At 41.5% G+C, this 24,964-nt stretch overlaps 1 protein-coding gene across 9 annotated transcripts in view; it reads left to right on the top strand.

The window, feature by feature from the left end:
* Positions 1 to 24,964, top strand: part of LOC105385394 (RNA-binding protein Musashi homolog Rbp6) — a 405,128-nt gene that overhangs the window by 362,522 nt on the left and 17,642 nt on the right. For 6 of the 9 annotated variants that reach the window (XM_048623318.1, XM_048623317.1, XM_038117979.2 and 3 more), the window contains 3 exons: positions 9,982 to 10,064; positions 22,616 to 22,700; positions 24,489 to 24,521. In XM_048623318.1, coding sequence (XP_048479275.1) covers positions 9,982 to 10,064; positions 22,616 to 22,700; positions 24,489 to 24,521 — 201 coding nt within the window. The remainder of the gene's footprint in view (positions 1 to 9,981; positions 10,065 to 22,615; positions 22,701 to 24,488; positions 24,522 to 24,964) is intronic. The other 3 variants (XM_048623319.1, XM_048623321.1, XM_048623322.1) reach the window with 1 other exon arrangement.

Genomic DNA, 24,964 nt, shown 5'->3' with positions numbered 1-24,964 from the left:
GTGGAAAATAAACCCACTCCATGTTTAACAAATAAGTACTGGTTACTTGCACCGCAAAGTTATTGCTTCCTTGCTAATGAGTTCAAAGTCTCAGTAGAATCAAAGTTGAGTGTAAGTGAAAGCTTGAGGCATCGAGTTTATTTCGAATTTAAAGTTTTTCTGCGGGTTATAAAATGTTTGGCGTATATTTGAGCTGATTGTTGTTTTGTCTTTTTTCATGTTGTGGGGAATCATCAGCAACAACTAAGAGAAATACGCCATTGAAAATATAAACCACCGATTTCACGAACGATTAAATTAAAATGGAATAGGTACTGATTATAGACTGCATTTTCTTTTTATTAAGAGGTCACGTAGGGTAGCTTCATATGGCGTAGCTATGTGTAAAATAATGATTTTTTTGTATTGTTATTCAATAACCTAACGCCAATTAATGGTCTATCGCTCATAAGCTTGCTCAATTGCGCTCTTAACACTTTGCCTAATTTAGACGGTTTTTTTCTATAAAATACCTATATCAATATCTATATGTATTTACAATAAAAAAGCGAATATACCCGACACACAAGCTTCAATACGCACAAGAATGCCATGCAATCACGCGCTAAAAGAGTCCGCTCGCGACACAAAGAATACTGTGTAATTAAAAAAGGCACTGTACACATTTTTCTCAAGATACGCCTTATTCCTGCAGTCTCGAGAGGCGCATCATTACGGGCACCCCGCGGTTCGCCTCGAGTGCGTCGACGTGTTTGCGCCAGTCTCATCAGAGATGCACCGCGCGGCGGGGAAATGTGTACGCGGCTTTAACGCAGCTATGCGTTGCGATTATTATTATTATTTAACTCTTTATTGCACAAATGTAAACGTAAGTGTACAGGGGTTGTGGTGGTTTCTGATAATCAACCCATATGACGTTAATTTTTGGAGTTTCTAGTCAGATACCTCGCCAAATTGGTCGGTCTTAAAGTAACATCAGACCTTTTCCCCAAGGCTGCATTTAATACCATATTACTCCGTCAACTTATCCCGAGCCAATACCGTAACATTTCATTATATGCCAATGTTCGTCGTAACATCAGCATATCTTGCGTAACCGCAGGGCTCCCGCCAACTATCACAGTGTATGCTCAGTATGCACACACGTCGCACGCACACAAGAGAAACTTAAGGCGCGCAGCCGCGTAATCTGTGGCCGTATTAATATGCAGCAAATCATGCATATGCAAGACGCGGTTGCAGCAGGTGGCTGCTCAAGATTAGGACGCGTGTAGGCGCGCCTTAATGACGTGAGAGTGAAGGCGCACACACATAATGAGGACGCTGGCTGGTTTTGTTGCCCAAAAAGTTTTTCTTTCTCTCCTTTCTACTCCAAGTACTTGGGCACCTATTCGTCTTCCTGCAAACAAATATTTGTAACAAAAAAGCGTACAATTGCGCAGTATACCGTGAAATTCGTGCGAGATCGCAGTGGCGTGCCGCAGGTGGTTTTTCAAGATTAAGATAGAGCAACCTTGTAGCTGCAGACTGCAGTAGCTCGGGCTTCCTTTATAAAAGGATATAAAAATCTGGATTTATGCAGATTTAAAATATGCGGTCCCCACCGGCTTGAGTGAATCGATTTCCATGCAGAAAGAATTCTATAATTATAAAATTCACAACTCCTCTTCGTGTTCATTAGGTATATAATAATTTCCTACGTATTTGAAAATTCTCATCCGTTTATTGTGTAAGCATCATGAATCTATTAATCTAGCCTTCACACATTTATCTTGTTACGTGACGCTAGGCCTGAACCTTTGAGACGCGTGATTTTCTGAGAACATTGTTACGCGAAATTATCAGAAAAAGGTAATTTTACACAGGGGCCGTCCATTAATCACGTGAGGTCGTTTTTCTCATTTTTTGACCCCCCCCCCCCCTCCCCCCTGGTGATATTTGGTGAGGTTTGGGACCAACCCCCCCTCGAGGGGGGGGGACCCCCCTGGATCACGTGTATTTTTTTGGAAGTCTATGTAAAGGCAATTTTTGACTAGAAAAAATATAGGTCATACTACAAATCGTTAAAATTTTTGCGCCATCCAAAATATCGATTCAGAAATACCTAATTTTTGACAAAAAATTAATACACGTGATGTCTAACGAGAACCCCCCCTCCCCCCTCGTGATGTTTCGTGAGGTTTTCAGTACCCCCTCCCCCCCCCCTTTGAGCCTCACGTGATTAATGGACGGCCCCACACTAAAATAGATCATTCTGATAAATGTATCAAAACAAGGTAAGAACACCGTCTCGCTTGCAATTCTAACGGTGCCAATACGCCAATCTCTGCGCCCTATTCCCGCGCGCGTTCTAAACCTCGCAAATCGGTTTATCCAATACATAATAGTGGAATCTCGTGTTGGCACACAGCAGCAGTCGCATAACTCGGCTGAATACAACTGATATCAATTATTAACCGCCGCTGAAACCAAATAGCGAGTTACGAGGTACCTCGGCGTTCGGGCCCGCTCACGGCGCATACTCCCGGATTAGACGTATCTATTACTATCTGGAGCCGTTTATGTCTGTGTTACGGTTAAAGCTTGGTTACGTACGCTGCGAGTCGGTAGTATTTGATTTGTTACAACGCCGCGCAAATTTATTGCGTCTTGCTAGTTCATTGTATCAAAGATGTGGTATATCTTGGAATTAATTTGTATAACTTATATGAATTGAAGGAATCTAAATACCATGTATGAGTCGTGAAATGGTTGCTTGATTATCGTAATGTAACGGTTGATAATTACTGCTTTTGTCGCAGATGTAATATATCTCTCTTCGCCTCCGCGATCGTACAAGGACCCTGCACACTCGGTCGGCTACTTCATAAAGTCCAGTCTCAACTAACTTTAATTAAAAAATAGGTGGTGCAATTCCCCCCTTCCACCGTTATCGGAGATAATAAAAGTTGAAATGGATATTCTATTGTTTTCGTGCAGTTTCTTGTGCTCCTATTTATTTAACGATCCCTATGAGCTGAATGCTTATTAACGGAGAAATTAATACAATTTTATTCTCACATTTCTTTTAAAGAGCCAAAACACCGTTTTATACAATTTACAAGCTAAATTATCGCCTCTTATTCATTTTCTTAAACTAAGACAGTAAAGACTAAATTGCGTCATTAAAACATAAAATTTATTATTCGAAAACAGACAGAGAGAACTTCCCGTTCTCGTTCGCATTACGTCAAAAGAAACTTTTCAACTTAAGAAAATTACTATTTTAGTTGATGAAAGATGTCGAAGTGTATTCACAGAGACAGGCCACTCCACGGACAATAGTCGGCGAGGGGCAACTTGGACAGTAATGACACTGAGAGCACAAACAGAGCGCGCTGCAGATACTCATTAACTATTGATTCATAAGTAATACCCTTTTACTGGACAGCGGCGAGTGCACCGACCAATTTCCTAAATTCAAATGCAGACTTAAAGGTACTTTTACGAAAATTTCCATTTTCCATTCGATTCTACGTATACACTGTCTATGTAACTCTATATAGAGGTAACACAGTGCTGACAGTGGATCAAGATTACATAGACAGGAGACATCAACTATCGAATATAAATGAAGTTATCGCGCATCGCCCGTGTGTGCGGCGATGGAGCTTAGCTGATACACGAATCACTGTTTCACATTATTTCATTGCAGTATTCAAAAGCGAATTTTTAAAGCTTTAATTCTCTGCTGCTCGATGCAAATGGTCGAATGTAAACACTCGTAATGGAAAGGTGAAGGTAGTGAGGCACCGGTGATCGAGAAGCGATGCATCGTTGAAGTATTTGTGAATCGAGCCGATCTGCATCGCTCGATTCTCTCGAGCCGCGTAATCGCGCTCAGCAAATACGCTCAGCTCTCAGTGCGCGCTTCTCATACACGCGCGCCCTTCACGCGAACAACCACAAATAGAAGAGCATATATTTCATATGCATATTCGACGCACAAACTGTATCTTTATACATGTAAACTTTGTGAATACACCGACGTTTTTTGAGTAAACAAGATGCGTTTTTCAAAATACACCCGAAACTGCAATCTATACAAATATAGGGAGGATAGTTACAAGCACGCCGCCACGAAGTTAGTTTGCAGCCGCCAACGTAGCGCTGAAATAATAAAAATGTTGCCAAAATCAGTAGCGGAACAGTCGCGTAGTGCTCTGTAAACAATCGCAATCATGCAATAAGCCGGAGTAGCGGTCGGTCACTCGAGAACTCGCTCGAGGACAGTTCCGAAAACGACCCTCGCAACTTTGGCCGCCGATTCTGGATGGCTCTTTTTCCGTTTAAAGTTTTATTCAGCCGCAGTAGATAGTAAATATTAGTTTTTTTGTGGTTTTGGTAACAAACAAGTGAAGCGTGGCGGACGTGCACGCGGCGCGCGTCTTCATTCCTCAATCCACGCGCGCGCGCCCGCCGCATCACAATGTGCCGCCCCCGCCCTCGCCCCACGCCCGCCCGCCCCAAGCCGACCCAAAGCCACACCGCTCCTTCTCGCATTCGCAATTAAAACGATATTATCGGTATCATACACCCTCCACTTCTCACTTTGTTGCAAAGTTCTTCTCATCGCAATATTATTATACTTATTTATACGACGGTTATTATTTTTTCTCTCGAATGATGAATGTACACGGACTGCTCTCTCGTGAAACAATGAGATTATTTTTGTTTGATAAATGCGTGTTTTATAGCGCAGTTTGCCGTTGAAATGTGTCTATGTTGTGCGCTCTGGGATTCTTTTTTTGATTGAAGCGCAAACATTTGCGACAAAAGCTACATGAAACAATATGAAAAAATTTGCTCACTTTTAGAAGCATACGTTTGTGGAAAAGCGTTATATTGAATAACGGTGTAATAATAATAATATAGTATGATGCCGGACAGTATTTCATGGACTAGTTTCTCGTAGAGCAAGTGTTAATATTTGTGAAACATCTGCACAAACAATCCGACACAAGTCGGCACTCGGCGCGGCCGAAGATCCCGCAAATCCCGGGACGCGAGGCGCCGGCACGCGCGGGATCACGCGCAATCCCGCACTCTGGACACCACGACCTGCACTACTCACTCTTGTACCAGCTTGCATCATCAAACAAAACTTACAAAATATAACACGAACAAATAGGCTCCCCGCAGTAATCGGATAACGCTAAATGCCATTTAGGCGGACGGAACATAAATGTGAAGCACCAAAAGTTGGATAATACGATCGGAAATATGTAATCCTATACAAAGTTGAACGACTTTTCAATAAAAACATTTTGGGGGAAAGTTTCTTTCAATAACATTGGAAGAAATCCGAAACAGCAGAGGTCGCAATCAAACGTTGAAGTGTGTCGTAAAACAACGCGCCACGAACGGAACAGACAGAATCTTATTAAAGTAAATATTTATGGCATCGCTATCAGCGGATTGGACGAGGGTTCCGGCCTCTTGATAAATCGTCCACCGGCCGCGGCCTGCTCTCCCAGCAGCGCCACTCTCACGAATATTCCTCGTGTTAACGCACAAGTACATATCGCTCTAAAGAAACTCCTATATGTTTGATTTATGATTCATCCTTGCGCCTTTTGACGCGCCCGCGCGGTCTTAGGGAAAATGTGTCGAGCCTAACTCTTTAAAATATAACTCTCATATATAAAAGTCAAGTCAAAACCTATCATTTACGAAAGGCTTAAGAGGAAAACTCCGTTTCTTCGTATGTGAGCCAGATGATATGTTACATTCATCACATTTAGGCTTAGGGTCCGATTTGTTGTTTTATGTACTTGTGAAAAACATAATTATATTGTACTTACGTATGGTATTTATATTATACGTATGGTATTAGCACTAACGCTATACATATAATCCGAAATGGTCTAGTTTGTTTTGTTGCAGCCATATTCCTCCATGTAATCATTGTCTAGCCGCGAACCAAAAAAAACACTCCATCTTGCAGTCAACTATGAACTTTATTTAAATATCCTAAAATGAAAGTTGAGCAATATCTAAAAGTGAAGTGAATTCTGTAAATGTATGTACTGGAGGTAGACAATGCGGTGCGCACAATCAGCTCGGTAAGAAACTTGATTGTTCGTCGTCTATTCAGCTGAACAATGGGGGAAATGAAGAGAAGCCAATTCTTTCTACAACAGCTTTCATCGCACATTTCCTTGACTTGTCGAAAGTTCGCCCTCCCCGCTTACTTCGTTGAGAACGCATTAGAATCTCTGCACATATTTGTCTACGGAATCAGGTATTATTTTCCGCCGGCAATTTCAGTAAACTGTTTACTCGCATAAGTTTGCCAATTTTTGAAAACTTTCCTCGGGTTTCCCGCTGTCGAATGTCAATACATAAAGCTGCCGAACGTAGGTACCTTCGGCAAGTCGCATTCGATAAATGTGAATGAGAACATTACTGATATTAAGTACAAGCGTATCAGCAAATGGGTTTCAAATAAGCACTCATTACGGGGGCTTAGTGGCGGTCGTGTAAGCTATTCCACTAACAAATAATAGAATCTCGTTCTTAATGGAACAACTATTACCATTTGTTATTATTAGTCGGACTCACAAGTAATCTAGCCATTATTTACGTAGGAAACATTTTGTCACGATGAGTGCTCGTAGATAAAAGTTGCGGATGAGTATTACGTCAGCAGGACGAGCGGAGTATCTGTTAATTATGACGCAGCGTATTTCAATAATGAAGAGAAACAATAACAAAAGTTTGGACGCGCATCGGCGCGCTAGACAAGTTTGTCTCTGCTCATTTGAGTGCCTTGTTGAGTTCGCTGCTAATGAAAACTTGCTATTTACCAGAACTGGGTATTACTTTTATTGAGCATGCAACGCAAACAACTAATGACACTCCATATAACTTCGCGTGCGAGTTATTTTATCTTAGCCTTATATTTCCACTCTTACAAAGGAAACATTTTTGTAACGGTACGGATACATCTCTTTTGTTAAAGACGCACTACTTACGTCAAATGGATGACACACCTTGTAATAAACGTACTTCAAAAGATGGTAAGAAAACTGAAGTTAAATCCTTTTACTGAAAATTACTTATTTGCGTGTTGCGAGTGAAAATTTTAACGAACAAATTGAGTTATATTTTACTGGCCATAACTTGCCGTTTCACAGAATATATTCTGTGTAACAGTTGTTATGACCACCGAACAACCCTGATACCGGCCTGAAGGTACGGAGCAGAGGCCTGGCGCTGTATATAACGCCCGTTATCGGCGCCTACAATAAGTCGCGTTTTATACGGTTATTATATCACCATAAACACCACCGGCAGTGTTTTATACAGCAAGGGGTCAGGTTATGCCTCCCTAGGCCGCACTATATTTAAAGAAAATCCTCCATTATCATAGGTATCACAGCTACTTGAACCATTATGTGTGTCGGCTCATATCACAGCTACATAACGGAAGCAATTCAAAAGGAATTCGATTGCACTAGTGTACTAGTATGTACTTTGTTGCTTTGTCGAAGAAAGAAGTAACGATGAGTACAGTAGCAGCACCTTGCCCTGCCCCCGCCCCGCGCCGCCCCCCGCGCACGCCCGCGTGTCGACAGATGTGTCGGGATCAGATATCGAAGACACTTTCATAATCTCCGCCGTACAACGTCTCGCCTCTTATATTAAAATAAGGATCCAGGTGCAAACTCAATGTGAATTAATAAAAAGAACCCCAATCGTGATGTGACTTTAATTTGTCAAAATGTGAAACTGAATTATGTCTTGTCTGTTTGTAACTGATTTAATCAAAATTATTCTTTTGAAAACGATGAAGCATAAAGAAAATTGTAGAGTGCCATGACTGAAATGTGTCAAAATAGAAAATGAACGAAAGCTAATTTTGGCATCGTTGCGTATTTCTTCCTCGGAATGACTTACGACAAACATCAATTCTGTTATTTACGTTTGTACGTATTGGTTTGTTTGGAAATCCATTGTATAAGTAACAAAGTCCCCGCCGTCTCAGCAACCCTCTTAAACAGAAGAAAAATAAGTGTGATTTCTTGCGCGACGCTACTACAGTACTTTCATTCATTAGCGCTTCACAGGTACAATTGCGAGTTCAAATAATTGTGTTTACGGAATCCTTTTCTTACTCGGAGATTATTTATCTTCTCCATTGTTGCTGGGGCTGACGCGGACGAATTTAGGAAAATACCCCATTAATCTAAACAAAAGCAACGTGAAACCCAAAACTTTTTATGTGGTTAGTGACAATGCTATTTCTCACTTTCCTCCTAACCTTTCGCTTCTGACTTTTTCGAGGCAAAAAACCTCGTGTTTGTTCGCTTTCTGGCCAAGAGAACGTCAACCGTCCTGTGTGATTAGGAGAAGTTAAGTAATTTAGTTTGATTCCGTCGTACAATTTGATATTTGCAGAGGCGGCGCCCGCAGATAAGTTAAGGCGACGGGTGGCGGCCAACTTTGTACTTTATTCAGTTCGCGGGCGGCATAAATAAATGAGGGTATCGGTGTCCTGCGCCCAGACGTCACCGCTTACTTATAGCCGGCTATCGGAGCGCCCGATCTTCTATTGCACGTGTCTCGTGTTTTATGTAACTAGGGATTGCGTCCTATCGCTTCTTCCTCGGGAACCAATAACGCTAAGAGTTGTATCCTTCATCCTTGATGTACTATGCGTCTTGTAACCGCTTAAAGAAAATACGGTCTACTATAGAACCGGAGTAGTGAAACTGGTGAACCCCTATTTGCCTTTTCGGGGTGTTATTATCTTTGCCTCAATTCCCACGCAAAGCTACTCGGCCGCGCGCGAAATACCAAATGCGCCCCAGTTTTTGGTGAGCTTACAAATCGAGCTGTTTGGTTAGGGCAGCTCGAGCCACGAAAGGTTATGAACTAAATATTAACAAAGACCCATCGTTCGCTGTCAGATTATAAATATCGACCTAAAAGGTGTAACATTTAGGCAGCGGGTGATACTGACTGCTAGCAAAAGTCAGCAATGTTGTGATATAAAGGGTTTATGTAAAGGTTTTATTTACTTACCGAGACACCTTCATAAAACGGCGTCATTATGAGACGGTTTCTGCGAATGTGAGGGTTTTCGTTTGTAATAAGTATTTTCATCATGAATATAATTAGTGTATCTGGATACTTATTACCGGTTACCTTCTTACTAACATTTATTATGAAGTAAAAAACACCGTGATAGATCATGAGAACAAGTCAGTATGAGTGTACACGTGTAGCGACAGCAGCGTAGTCACAGCCGCGTCGCTGCTGGTGGTCGCCTAATGCTATTTGTCGCTCGGATGCCGCGGACGCCGGCCTGTGTGTCTTTATCGTTAGCAGACACGCGCCGCTCCTCCTTGTTTAGTTTGTCACTTAAAGCGCAAACTTTGTTGACGTCAGGTGATTACGGCATTCGGAACGCGCCTCCGCTAGTAAGACATTTATTTACGACGCCCACTGACCCGGAATCGCTAAACACAATTCACGAATCACACTCGATCGTGTAGATATCTTGGAAGTTTCCGGCAACACGTGAGTGCCTCCGACCGTTTAGGGGCGAATATTGTTTAGTTTGTTCCCGATCGGGTGAAAGTTTTATTAAATTGAGGCACAAAGGAGCAAGCGTGCCGGGCCGCACCAGCCGCGCGGTTACCGCTGAAAGGTGTTGTCGAAAACTGATTGACGAAGCTCTTTGAGCATTTAACTCGAGCGAATTGGCTTTAATTAAAAGATACCAAAGATGATACCCCCCGGTATTGACGCCGCGGAATGAGTTAAATTTGAAAAGTTCCCGAACAAAACCCTGGTCGTGTTTATTAAGGTGTATTTTCAGATTTTTTCCAATAAACTCCATTGTTAGCCTCATGAAAGTTTTCGTATTTCTGTGCCGCCGATCACTGCAGTATTTTCAAAGTTTGAATAACATTTTCATTTCTTTTGTTACAGGTTTTGGCTTCGTCACATTTCAAAGTGAAGACATAGTAGATAAAGTGTGCGAAATACATTTTCATGAAATCAACAACAAAATGGTGAGTACTTTTGGATTTTACAACGACCCGACACGTAGATACACACATTGGCATAAACAACAACACAATAAGTACTGTAGCCACTGAAATAGTTAATGAAATGCGGCAGAGGGCGGTGATTGGCCGAGAGAGGCAATCGCCAAGATGTACACACCTCAATCTCGTTCGGATGCGAGCGTCATTCTCAGTAGAAATATCAATTAGAGGCGAAGAAACCGCCCGCACTGGCGCTGAGCCAAACTGCGCCAATAAAATGCTACTAAAACCCGTTTTACTGTGTTTAGATTTCCCCCTCCCCTCTGTGCCCCCCGGCCCCCGGCCTCACCCCCGCGGCCTTCACGTGACAACTCCATTCAGCAAGTGGTCATGGGGGCGTCAGCTTTTATAGCGTTGATGATTTACTGTGTGTACATTGTAAAGTAAATTTGTTTTGTATTGAAACTAGCCTTTGCCCGCAAGCTTCACTTCCCATTAAAAGGTTTTCTCATGGGGATTCAATAAGAGTGAGAGTAGCAAACGTCACTTTCTAGAAAGCTATCAATTATATTTGCATAAAAGTATTAGGTACCATATAGGTACCTACAGTCGCTCTGTTGTGATGTGACTTGAAAAAAGGCCAATAACAAAACCTGAGCAAAGATTTCATCACTTTATATTAATTGCTGTTGACCATTCAAGTGCTATGCCACTAATATTCGGGTTCTGACTGAGTAATTTCATAAAGCGGGAGTATTTACTAATGTCGGTTTTACACTACATTTCCATCTACATAATTTTTTACCCGGTTTAGACCTATACTCCCAGAAATACACCACAAAACTTTATAAACACACCAATTATGATAATAATAACAATAATAATTATCATGTCAATTATACATTTTGGTGAAAATTTCAGCACATAAAAATAATAAAAACCAGCCATATACACTTTTTACAACTGTCATAAACACGACGAGCCCCGGGGGACATGTAAAACGTGTCCTCGAATAAATAGTGTGTGCATGTGTTCATTAGCGGTGACAAATTAGAACATCCTGTATAAACAAACGTAAGGTGATCATGGCGTGATACATGCGAGCTAGTTACACATTTGAGTGATTTTAAGTTTCATATCTAACGTGTAGGTAATTCCAAAAACAAACTGTCATTTATAGAAGAAAAATCTCACAAAAGAAAAATCCTCATCTGTTTCCCCAGCCCGTTTTGTCTTGCCACTACATTAGCGCGCACACTTCGAGACATGCCATTGTCACCTTTGAAAATAACCCCCCTGTCGATGCATATTCCTGATTATAAATGCTTGTTTTTTGTCTCCCTCTCCATTGTTTCGGCATGTAGGGGAATCACTGGGGGTTTGTTCTGATGTCTGATGTTTTCGCCCTAAGTAGAGCGAACAACGAAGAAAGACATCAAACAAATGGTAGATGTTTTAGAGTAATTACGGCCTGCGTTCGTGCGAAACAACAAGTGCGGGGTGTATTCTCAACCCGCCGGCGGCGCTGGACGGCGGAGTTCGGATTCCCTCAGGGTTCACTCTGCATTTATTTGTATGCAGCTTACAGTCTCTGTTGTCAAATTTTGCGCCGTTCGTGACACGCGTAATTAAACTAGTTTCAAAACTGTTCCAAGTGTATCTAAACACGAGCATAAACACTTAAGTGTGAAAAGCTTTAAAATAAAAACTTTAATATCATACGTCGTTTTAACACCCATAAATCACGATGGCAGTAAAAAATCAGCCTTAGCATATGAAAACAGCACTAATAATAGGAGTATTTACGTACGCAATAAACGGGACAGAGCGCTGTCACGTCACATGCGAGCGAAACTCGTAAAAATACGTCATCTTTTATATTAAAACGGTCGTTAAGCTAATAGTGTCCCCGCCCCCCGCCCTGCCCTCGTGCCGCCTGCTAGAATAAAACATACACTTACACACACACACATACACGCAACAACCTGCGCCATCACTCTTCACTTTCGCATCTAATTGAAACCCAAATATCTAATCAGATGCCTGAAATTTACCATAAATATGCCATTTATTTTCCATAAAACCCGAAGAATATTTCAACAGCGTAAACACACGCGTGATTCACGCGCTATCTAAAAGCGTATCAAATGATGCATTCAGAAGATAAACGCACGCTTCCATTAAAGGGCTCTTAGCAAATTCTCGTCGCCCGTTCCCTACCTCCTACCTACGTCCTTACACATTACTGCCTTAATTGCTTCCGCTCACCGTGAATTTTGAACACAAAGAGGCTACGCAACGAAACGGGTGGAGTAGTAAATCTTTTGGTTCCTAACATCAATTTCTATTTGGTGGATTTAAGTCGAAGGACAGGCGCACCTGCGGCGGTTGTTTATGAGGTCGCACCTGAAATCATCAGGTTACAGTATAAACGGCCCGCACCGATCACTTTTACGACGGTCGCGTCAAAAACACGTCCAACACGTGACTAAGTGGCGCCGACAGCCGCGGCTCCATTTCACTATTACAGATTGAACCGGCTCGATCATGAAACTGTGCAAAAACAGAAACACAGGTTTTGTTTGTTACTTATTGGACAATCGTAAACGATGTAGGTATGTGTGTAAAAATGTTTTTTTGTTTCCATTTATTAGTAAGCTTTCAAAGTGCTTACACTTTTCGATAGATAGAGTTATTTTTTATTTTTATACCAGTAAATAAATAACAATTTTACATGACAACTAGAATGACATTAGGGTACAAAAGGCATTATTAACGCTTAAAGCGATCTATGCCAGGCAGCCTTTCGATGGACGGACTAAAAGAAACACAAATAGGGTACAGATACATTGAAAAAAGTAGCAATAGCAAGTTTTTCACTATTGATTGAACACCGCCTAATTATAATCAATACCTATTCCATAGGAGTTTACTGCTCGCGGTACATACCAGCACGACACGAAATTCTGGTTTATTTTTTAAGTTCCTGTGTAAAATACATCAGAAGGGGGCCGCCTGAGTGCCGCGCAGAGTTACAAGATCGTGTGAAACGTCGAACTTCTCTCGAATAACCAACTTTTATGGCGAGCACCGAGCGGGCAAATTTCCACAGTTTTATTTTTGTGCGTCGCGTAACATTTTATTGGACGTTTAACTAATGGTTTTCCAAAACAACGTGACAGGACTCGATGATTCATACGCAAGTTTTTCGGGGGCACGGATTCGTATCAATATACATTTTTTAAACATTTACAGCCGCGTTTATTTCGATGCCGACTTTATTTTAACAATGTTTTGGCGTTGTTTGTTACTGAAATATACATCTATTTTGTTTCTAAATTCGCCGTGTGTGAAATGTTTCAATTACTAGGCGGAGAGTGCCGTATTCATCGTCTCAGTATTATTTCCCCGACAGTGAAGGACATGAGGCAGCAAACAAATGGTTTCCGTTTAGGAAATAACACTAAAAGTACGCACATTTGAAACTGCCACTTAAATCTTGGGATCTTCAATCGCCATTTCTCTTAGCGTCTTAACTGGCTGCTACTTAGCAAGTCAGCATATTTTTCGTCGGGACCTCAGTGCTTGGCGCTGGATAAAGGAAAGAAATAAATAATCCCTTACTTTTTGTTTGCAATGTTATTACAAAACCTAAATAAAATACTTAGGTAATAAATAACGGTGACGCCAATAATAAAAGTCCACCCTGTATAGGCATATAAGTAGGCATTTGTTTAAATTCTTGCAAATATAATAATTATACAGGATGTATAAGTAGTTTTGACTTAATAAACTGTGAATTACAAAATTTTAAAGGCAACTACCAGCTCAGTACGAAGTACCAACGAGTACAATTGACGCACTAGGGTTGTCACTCGCACCCTCCGCCTTCCCGCATTAAAGAATAGCCTACACAAGTACACACCAAACTCCCTGCATTATTGATAGCTCCGATAAACTGAAGACAGACACTGTTCATACAAAGGGGACCTTTTTCCTTGTCGTTAAATTAAATATGGAGGCATAAATGGTACGTATAAGTATAATGTATTGTAAGAAAGCCGAGTCAACTTTGACTACTCTGTTGGGGTTGACTGACAGTTTTTCGGTATAAAAATAACAGGTGCAGGAAAAAATATTCGTATTTCGGATACGAGACAACCCCCTGTATCTTAAATTTTCCGTTGTTCCACTGTTTTCGGGACACTCTTATAGAGACAATCAGCACTTTCGCATTAGGACTAAAAAACTATTTCATTCCCAAGACTATAGTAATTCGAAGCATTCCAGAAGCGACAATACCTCATCCGTATCTATCCCCGCTGTGGGCAGCGCTCCGCGGACAATCAATCAACTTCTTGCCCCGCCCGTGATTACCATAAACTTTACGTTTCGCCAGCACCGAGACTTCTTCTTAGCTCTATCGATTTGTCTATTCTACTCGACCATCGTATCTGTGGCAGCGCTTCCGTATATCTGCGGGGCATCGTTTCGTTACGACCCTTTGAAAAGTACGCGTTGGCTGTCTGTGTTTGATGACCGGCCCCGCTGCCTACATTATTGAAGGCCGTTGTGAGTCGTTCGTGATATGAAAATCGATGGGATGGACATCTCAAGACACGTGTAAAGTAATGTTTGTAGGTAATAGTTTGAGTGTTACGTGGTTTGTGTGTTACCGGAAAGAAATACATAATTAAAAGTAAGGGTTTAGAATGTGAAATAAAAATAAATGTTAAATAAAATAAAAGCTTGTAAAAAGGACACTAAAATATATGTTTCGCTGTTCAACGAGCCGCCTTCTTTATAAATTATCGAAGACAGTAAAAATGGGCAAACTTTGTCGAGAGAAAACTTGTACCGAAGTTACGTTTTCGCTGCAAAGAAACGACTACTTGAACATATCGACGTTCACAATCTCGAATCGAAACATGTAAGCTCAGAAAACAGCCTTAGTAAAACATTTTCAGAACCTATTCACACTGCCAATTACTTATGCCACAAATTATAATAAGCCCGATTATAATCTACGTCGAACGACTATTTGGGCAGGTATCTAATTTCCTTTGAGTATGCCGCGATAAAGGAACCTGTGGGCGCGCGCACGCAATGCTCAAATGACGAGACGCTTACGAAATTTGAACATAGAAGTAAATCACGACCTAACAGGCTTTTCCTGCTTTTAACGATTTCCACCCGAAGTTGAAGCCGAAAGCGTGAAAGAAAGTTAATTAATCACAGGTGGTACCAGCGCGGGGGCGGGGTCTATAGAAACTGTACACATTGCGACCACAGATGTCGTGCGGCCCGAGTGCGTGGCACATGCACGCCGCACTAATGTCGAAGGAATTCGCCCTTTTCTAATTACGAGACGCCTGCAGCGCCACAAATTATTCAATCGCCATAAAATATCGAAGTCGCACACGTAATTGAAACGGTGCTCTGCGTAGGGAGACAATAAAGTAGCGAGTGCGGGGCCGCGTCATCAATAAGGGCCATACGTTAAGGCGGGCCGGTTCATTACGGCGCGCGCGTTATTACGGCGGAGTTAGGAGCGGGCGACACTCCAGCGACGATAAATAGCAGGCGACCGCCTCCTCGCCGCCTGCTTTGTTTCTTGCGCAAATTTCATTTACATTAAAGGTGCTGAACCGAGTCTCCTCCCGGGAGTCATATGAAACTGGCGTACAGATTCATGGAAAACAAGTTACGAGCGGCGAGACCGCGCGTGCCGCAGACCTTAATCTAGTCTTGTGGAGCCCCCGCCGCCGCCGCCGCCAGCCGGCGCCCGCGGGAGCTCTACCTACTTAATTACTCCTAATTGGTACAGCTTAGGTATACGTGCGTCATAAACTTTCTCGAGAGCTGTTATGCATAATGAAGCCGAGGAGACATTCGGCTACATTTTCTTTGATGTAGCCCCAACTATGTAGCTTGTAACATTTTCCACTAACCGGAAAACCTAATTTCTGAGTAAGACATAAAAAATCAAAATCCAATCAAGGTAAAAGTCACTTTCGTTATATTTGAGTGAAATTGTGCCAGCAATGTTTGGTTGATTTCATGTTTCCAACTTTGTTGTGATTATCAATGATTTATTTGGGTCAATATTGGAATTCATTAGTAGATTAACATCTTCGACCATATAATCTTAATTGACATAATTCATGTTGAACATTTGCTAGTAAAATTATTCGATTACGAATTAATTCCGAACATCGTCTAAACTCGTCTCGGAGACCTTGATTAACTTTAGTTTAATCTACCAATATAATTTCCCGGGTTACTCTATCAAACTTTGAAGTAGATTATTTATCGATCCGAGTAGCTTCGGCTACGATTTATGGTGACATATGGCAATCGGACGGAACGTTTAAAAGCAAACTTTTGCATTACACGGCATTCGTGATACGCCGCGACTCACTCATATGTTAGTTTGGAAGTCGCGCGCTGCATTCGGTAACATTTAAATAAGTTAAAAAGTTGTCCAGATATTCAATTCCGAAGCAATAACTTTTTTGCAGGTCATGCATATTGCATATCTTAAGAATACGTTTCTGAATGCTTTGTGAATGTGGGACGGCAGTGGGATGGTCAACGTTTATGACGGCAGAGCCTGTTATATGAAAACAAATGAATTAGTAATTTGAAGGGACAAGTGCTTTCCTTGTATAGATGATCAAGCCTATAAAATATGGTAACACAACACCAACATTAAATCTACAACCCACATTGGTGTATAATTATTATAGTGTGTTTTAATTGTCACTGTTTCCAGAATTATCTACCAGCACTTCGTACGTATCTAACTACACTTAAACAATTTATTCATACAAAATACTTCAGTAGTATTCCACAATATTTCATTGAAAAAGAAGCAAAGCCAATTTCGCCCGTAATTCCTCAAGGAGCTTGTTGAATATCTGCCAATAAAGCAGAAGCGTCGTTTTGTGCTTCGACAACGGTAGTTCCGTTTGATACCACTCATTATCTCTCCTTCTCTACAAAACTTTTGAAAGCTTTTCTAGAATCGATACCGTTTTTTAATTATGAAATTGTTGAATTAATTCGTGACTTCATTTAATTTTGTTCCATACTGCTAAGTTGGTTACTAAACTCTTAATAGAATAACTAAACGAAAATAATATAATTATGTAACCATAAAATTGGTAAAATATGATATTTTACTACAGTCATGATATTTAAAATACCTACCTTTTAGTATTTCATTGTCTGTAATCAATAATCACTAATAAACACACATGGAGTGTATAAATAAATTCAGCACAAATTTAGTGTCCAAATGTAAATATGTGTATTGATGCAATTAATATATTAAACATTGTACTAACCTCATTAACGAATTTGTATAATGATTTCGATGCGATCATTAAATTGTTTTCAGAATTCAAAGCTCAAAATTAAACTTATTGGAATGTTACTAATTAAACTTAATCCGGTTGCTATTCTAACCCATTTGCTCAGAGTAAAATTATATAACAAATAGGTAAATGAAATACTATTTGACACCTGCCCCGCCCCCGCCTGCCAAGTTCAATAAAAGCTTGGCATTAATTACTTTAATTTTACTTTGGAATTTAATTATTTTCATATTAGAAATATAAAGCATCTCCTGGACTGACTGTCGAATATTTTGTTGTTGAGATTTGAGTCGAAAGAATTGTTAGCTACACATATAAGTACATACAAACATACCTATGTACTCACCTTTAGCTGTACTGTAATTGAAGAAGCAAATACCATTAATGGTGAAGTACAACAAAGGAATCATTTATTCGTGAAGTCTATCTAGAAAAACATGAATGGTCACTTGACACAGTCACAATACAACATTCCACAATTTCTTCGCGATTTCCAAGTAAAAGCCTATTTTGTTCCGCCATTTCACACAAACCACTTAAAGAATTATTCAAAGTGGTGCGTTTTCAGTGGTTACGGGAACGACCGCCATTGATTTTCAGCAGAATATAAGAAGACAGGGCACACGCCCCATGAATGTTGCAGGCTTCGCGGCGGTACGTGAATACCAGCCTTTAATATTTAATATCTAACTAGCATTTCTATGACGGCGAATTGCCACTCCGCCGATGTGCCGCTGTAATTTCAAATCCAACTTTAATGTGACGTGCATAGGTACTGGAGGTATACGGCTCGTGACTTCCCCAAGTTTGTTTTCTGACACGCACGTCGATCAGAATAAGAGCTTTTAACGACTCACTGAATTTTCAATAGTTTTTCTAGGTATTCACGGTGTTGTTTGTACAAAATGCTCTAACATGTTTCTGGACTTCAGTTAATTCATTTGTAGCTTCTAAGCCAAGCCATGGCGCATTCATAAACCTCCCCATCTGAAGCAAGTGTTAATGCAATATACCCACGATTATAAAATATTATAAAGTTATACTCCTCTGACATTTCAATATTGGCACAGGTTGTCGGTAAAATACGAAGTAGCTGGAGGGCTATCAGTGGAACGCATTGCAGGTAACGTCGCCCGCTTATCGCCCAAACGACGCGACGACTCGATCGAAAGATATCTGATTTGAATTTCGCGCATTACATCCTATCAGTGAGCGACCTCCCGCCCCGCCCCGCGCCCCCCCGCCCCACCCCGCGCCACCTCACAGTAAACACTCCACCGACACTTTAGGTAACTGCACTAAAATTCAGCATAGAGCACCGAAACTCTTTCACTTTTTTTGAAAAACTCTTACGTAAATCTGCTTCCCGGGTACGGCGGAGTATTTCATTATCAGACGGGTGACCTGTTGAGCTCGAGATTTGTGATTTATCTCGAAACATCTTGTGTTTACTTAATGAATTTTTCCTTTTACGTAAATTACGAGAGAGCACGGAAAGAGTGTGCTGCTACGACAGTGTTCGTGACGTGGCGAAGTGGTTTTGCCGAGTGTGAAAATGGGAACATTTGAATGTTTTCCTAGCAAAGTCACCTTTCAGGTTAATGGAACACTTTAGCGTATTTTTATCAGCGTATGAGTATTCGGGAGCGCTTACCTCCAGGCCGGAGGTTCCCACGCCCCGCGCCCCGCGCCCCGCCCGCGCCCCTCTTCCGCTCGGCGGCAATCAGGGCGAAGGCGACACGACGCTCTGTCAATACGAAGCCGAGGTTTCCCTGATAAACTTATCTAACCCCTCCCCCCCCCGCACCCGCCGCTCTCCCCACATTGTCTACGCGTTTATCTCTCACGTATGCCTCCGTACAAACGCTTAGCGGCTTATAGCCCTCTACAATACAGACCACCGACAAATCACGAAAACACAACGTCTCATAACTTTTACATGAGCTCTGAAAACTTCAAGACATACATATTTCAAACGTTTAGTTGATGTTTCAACATAGAATAATTTGTGTACGCCCAAGGAGACTCACCGTCTTTATTTTATCCTCGTATAAAAGTTGTCTATTTGGCCGCATGCCCACAATTGTCCAACACAGGAATTTCAAAGGAAACAGAAATTTCAGTGCAAGGAAGTAAACGCAAAATCTTATAAAATGCAGTTAACGTCAACACACATACGAAGCCAGTTTCCTCGGTGTGTACTTCGCTTCCCAGTCTACAGTTCAGTTGGTTTATTTTGTCACACGGGGACGAGGTAGCTTAAATGTACGCTTTCCAACGTTAAGACTTTCCTAGAGTTAACCTTTCCAAGTGTTCGAGTCAGTTTGGTTTACGATATCGTAATCGCGTTCGTAATCTGTGCGCTACGGGCGGCCCCCGCTGCTGCGAAGGACCTCGGAACAATAACTCATCGGTCCTAGCTATACTCAGCCAATATACGCATTAATAAAATTCGACTTGGGCCTGGATCTACTTAAATACACCCCAGAGCTTTGAGACCTCCCAATACGCGTTTCGGCCTACGTGTATTTTATTTCTCCTTTTTTTGTTTCGCCGCTTTTTTATGTTCGCTGGATGGTCCGTAAAGGTGAATTAAAAAAACATCAAGCAGCCAATTGCTTCCGAGTGTAAACGCTCCAAGAAAGAGGAATGATTGCGTAATCTTTACGAAGCGCGTAACGCAATAAAATCAACAACTTATTCCGATCTTCCGTCTTCCGCCGAGATTTATCTTAGATGAAATGAAACAAAATCAACTCATTCAAAAATCATCGTTCTCTGGGGCATTATACTGAGCATTCGAATTCAGTTCAGTGACATCAGTGTTTTACCTTAAAAGGTTTTCGCTCAAACCGATCGTGCGTGAACTTAATGGCTGCTTTTAGATTCGTATTAATTCACCTTCACGTGCGAATTTTCCCCGGCGCGGCGGCGGGGTGGCAACGGGGCTTAAGCGGTATTTTGTGATGAAACAATTAAATTTCTCATACGCTAATGGGATTAGAAAAGGCGGCGAGGCTTTGCGCCAGGGATTGCGTTAGTCTGCTGCCGGCAGCAATACACGTGTTAAGTCCGCTCGGTTACCCGCGATCTTTGCATCGAATCAAACTGGCGTCGAACCGAACTTGATTCGGGCGCGATCGATATATCGTCTACGCCTTCTCCTAAGCCGAGCCGAGCGAGGGCTAAATACAATTTACCTTTGTTATTTCTCGCGTCATTAAATTGTGTTGCGATCACGAACGCTCCATCGGTATTTCGAACTCCGATGCGAATTGTTTGTGAGCTTTTGTTTCTGTCCACCGCCCCGCGCCCCGCGCCCCGCGCCCCGCGCCCGCGCCCGGGCCGCCCGGCCGCATCCGGGGCGTCCGGGCCGCGTCCGCTCCGTCAGCGACGCAACATCAATTAACGACGGAACCGGTGACTGAATTTCTCGAGCTGGCAGCCTCTCCAGCCTCCAACTCTGCGTATACCTTCAATTAAAGTCGGATAATTTTTCATTCCTCATTTAAATATAAAACACGCTCGGATTATTGATTTCTTTAATTACAAGTTTCTAATTTAGGAAATGTGATTTATAATGCTGGCACTATGTTAATAATCTATAGCTGAAACACATTAGTTCTAGTCAGTTAGCTTTCTAAATTAATGGCACGGTTCTAGTCACGTAATGATGTGTTGCGCTCTTGTATGTGCGCAATTTGTTGGAGTGCCTAAATCAGTTTAGGAGTCTCGCATTTATCTGCAGTGTCCGGGCGTTGCGTGCCGGCGGACAAATGGCCGGCGCCGCGGCCGTAGCGCGACCGGCCGTAGGCGCCGCTTCATTTGTAAAGCTTTATCGGACCTGACTAATGGCGACACTCACCATTTTTATGTCGCGGACGATCGAAGAATACTCCACGATACTAAATAACCTGGCTTCACTTCAAATTGCTGAACTTCCCTCGGCATATGCTGGCGCATGGCGCATCGTATCAAAACTTTCTAGGTTTACGATAGACTTTGTCCCGCATAGTTTGAAAGTTATGACGCGACATCAAGATCTCGGCTTTCTAATTAAAATGTCGCTGTAAGAATCTCCGTTTGTACGCATAAAACTTTGTAAAAACAGTGGGTCGTAAACCGTGAGTACACTAGATGATATGCATCTGGCGGCGGCGGCGTTAATGCCTCGGCACGTAGTTGAGACGACGAGCACAAAGTTGAGCGAAGTGCACGCGCCGCGGGCCGCCTTCATTTGTCGCGAGTGACGGGCCGGAGACAAATGTGCCCGCGCCTCACACAACACCTATTTCATCTCGCATTATGCACAGCTATGAAAAATCTTGGCAACGCTAACGTTTTCCACAATTACAAATGCTACATTCCTCACAAAAACATCATGAATTACACGAACTAAAATGTAATTACGCCTGAGTTTACCTATTTGCTCTTCCGTAATGATGCGACTTCGTTAAGAAAATTCCATTGCAAGAAGTTTAGGTTAACGTAGATTGGGTAATTTATACTTGCTTCCTGCCCCGGGGGGTGGGGGGGGGGAGGAGCAGCACTACAGGAACATCGAGCTCTTAAAAATTAGTCCCTGATTAAAATATGGCCTTAATTATAAACCGCTATTGACAGTAGCACCGGGCTATAACAATTATTTTGCGTTTGCCCGGATTTATATTTACTTTAACTGTGGGAACTTTAATGAAACGTTTTGTTTATCGTTTAATTAAATATTTCCATCAAAATGCTAAGAGCTCGACAGTGTTATTCTTAATTTAAAAGCTAGGATTATGTATCCAAAATGTATTGTTGACAATTTCTAGTGTACTGAAATAATTTTCATCCCTGAATCAACAGTTGTTTGTGCGGAGCGTCACTTCATAAAATTTACGGAACAAGAATCAGCACACCAAAATAATATTTCTATACAATTCCTTCAGACGTCGTTATGTTGTTCTGCCGTATAATAAGTATTCAATGATAAGCTCCTCGACTTGATAAAGCAAATTAAAATTCAATTTGTGACTCGAGCCGTGAAGCAGAACGGATTGTGCCCGGCTCCGTCCCCTTTCTTCCATAATTTGTACCTCGCGGTCCGCGAGCCGAGTTCATTCCGCGGGCTCACTTTAATATAATACCACAATCAACTCGGGGCTCATCACGAAACGACCCGTGTAACGTGATTTAACCGTCGTCTTGTTCCAGGTGGAATGCAAGAAAGCCCAACCGAAAGAAGTAATGCTTCCTGCGAACTTGGCGAAGACGAGAGCCGCCGGCCGCGGCGCGTACGGTGAGTTTGTAGGGTCGGTAGGCGCGGCGGGAGGCGCGGGCGCGGCGCTGCGGTACGCGCCCTACGGCGTGCCGGCGGGCGCGCCGCTGCTGCTGGGCGGCGGCGCGGCGCACGCGTACCGGCGCGCGCTGGCGGCCCTGCGCCCCGCGCCGCGCGCCCCCCGCCCCGCGCTCGTCTCCCCGCTGGCCTACAGCGTGTCCGACCTGCTGGACCTGCCCGCGCTCTACTCGCCGCTGCAGGCGCTGCCCGCGCCCCTCGCCCCCATGCCCCTCTGATCCGCGATCCTCTTCCAGCAACACCCGCACCACTTCTAGACCCGCGCCGCTCTCCAGGCCATCTCTCATTCCTGACTACTCTCCTCAAGATATAACGTCTTGCCTCACTTTCTCCTCTTATTTTTCCTGTCCATTCCTGTTTTCTATTACATTCCTTTATCACTCCTATGAAAGTTATAAACCGATCACATACGATTCTAACGAAAACTGATAATATCTGATGTGTCTTATATTCAGTAAATAACGTTAGTCGAACAGTTAGTTAGCAGATTTTCGAATTGTGTACTAAAAATTATAGAGATTTATAGTCTGTTCTAAGATTTAAGTATACCTACTTATTTTATTATTAATGAGTCGTAGATAAATGATGAACTGGATCAATTTTACGTAGGGTTCATAGAGAGTGATATTTTTGTACCGGTAGCGGGCGCTTCGCAACTTTTCATTTAATAGATAGATTTATCCAGGGCCTGCCGTTGCATAAATAATAAGTAGCTTTTGAAATGAAAATAATTATTAAGGCGCATAGTCCTGTCAATTCTTGCCAATACTGCTACATGATCCATCCATGAGAAACTACAATTCTTAGAAGACAAAATTAGCTTGCCATTTATTACGATTTATGATATAAATTGCAAAGTATTTGTGAATAAGACCATTTGATACATATTTCTTAGCATTTTTACTATAGCTTTACAGTTTCATGTCAGCTTACCAAATATATCATGAGTGGAACCAAAGAGGTATTATCAGTGATTGTACTTAAAGTTACGAGTATGTGAAAGTCTCTAGCGTTATGTTTTATTTATTATTATCATTTTATTTATTTAGTTATAAATTCTATTAGATTATTATTTCTTTCTTGTCTATACATATTTATGTGTCCATTCTATTTATTAGTTTACTTATAATCCTTTGCCTATTAGTTATAATATATTCTGTGCCAACTATGACTAAAATTTCCTTTAGTTATATTTAGTTTTAATGTTTTCTTCTCGATAGTTATTTATACTACTTGTGGTTAAACAGTAAAGTTTAATAAATCATAAGTTGTATATCTCAATGTAGATCTCGAATATAATACTAATAGATATAATTGTATTAACTTTATCAAAAGCACTCGTTAGAACTTAGATTAATAAATATTGTTTCTAAAAGTAATTAAATATGTCTGTTTGTTTAACATGTTTAGCGATAGACTAACACATGATGTAGAATAGATATTAATTAGTAGGGATTGTACTAGCGAGTCGTCATAATATAGTCGACTATGACGATGATCTATATTTAGTATAACTAACATTCCCCTTAACTTTTGGCCACTCTTACTATCACAAATGTGGCATTTGCTAAAATATTTATAGTATTTTATATTATAATGTAATGATATATAATCTCAAATTTTTCGCCAAACAAAATAGTGTCTCACGACACTTTGTATTACTGCTATTGTTCTGTGTAGGTGTGCTAAGTAAGGATCGATCGATTTATGTAAATGTTTTTACATTTCTAGATTTCATGTGGTCATTGGGTGCTCTTCCTGACGGTAAGTTTTTATCTGCATTATATTATAAAGTCACAATCATTTCTAATACTTCCGAACACCTTTCCGCATCAACCCACCCACAGCGTCGAATATTACCTACGACCCTAACCGTTAAATTTGTTGTTGCCATTACAGTACGGTATAATTTGCTATTGATCGAATTCGTCTTGACTCGGTACGTCATTCGCGTGTCAATATTGCTTAATCAGTAGATAATGGAACGATGGAACACCGCTAGTGCTGCGCTCCCGGTGATGGATTGCCGGGACGACAGATACACTATTTTGATTGGCAATAATTTGATTGTAACTATCCGGAAGAGTAGCCGTATCTACTGTAGTGGCTAACTTTAATGATAAAAACCCCAACCGTTAGCATTTCATTTAATCATAGATAAATAAACGCATTTTGTTTAATGTAATTTTGAGAATGCCTATTGCCTA

This window comes from Plutella xylostella, chromosome 10, assembly GCF_932276165.1.
Source record: "Plutella xylostella chromosome 10, ilPluXylo3.1, whole genome shotgun sequence".
NCBI classification, from domain to species: Eukaryota; Metazoa; Arthropoda; class Insecta; order Lepidoptera; family Plutellidae; genus Plutella; species Plutella xylostella.
Note: the sequence above shows the minus strand (reverse complement) of the source record. Positions and strands in the feature narration are given on the sequence as shown.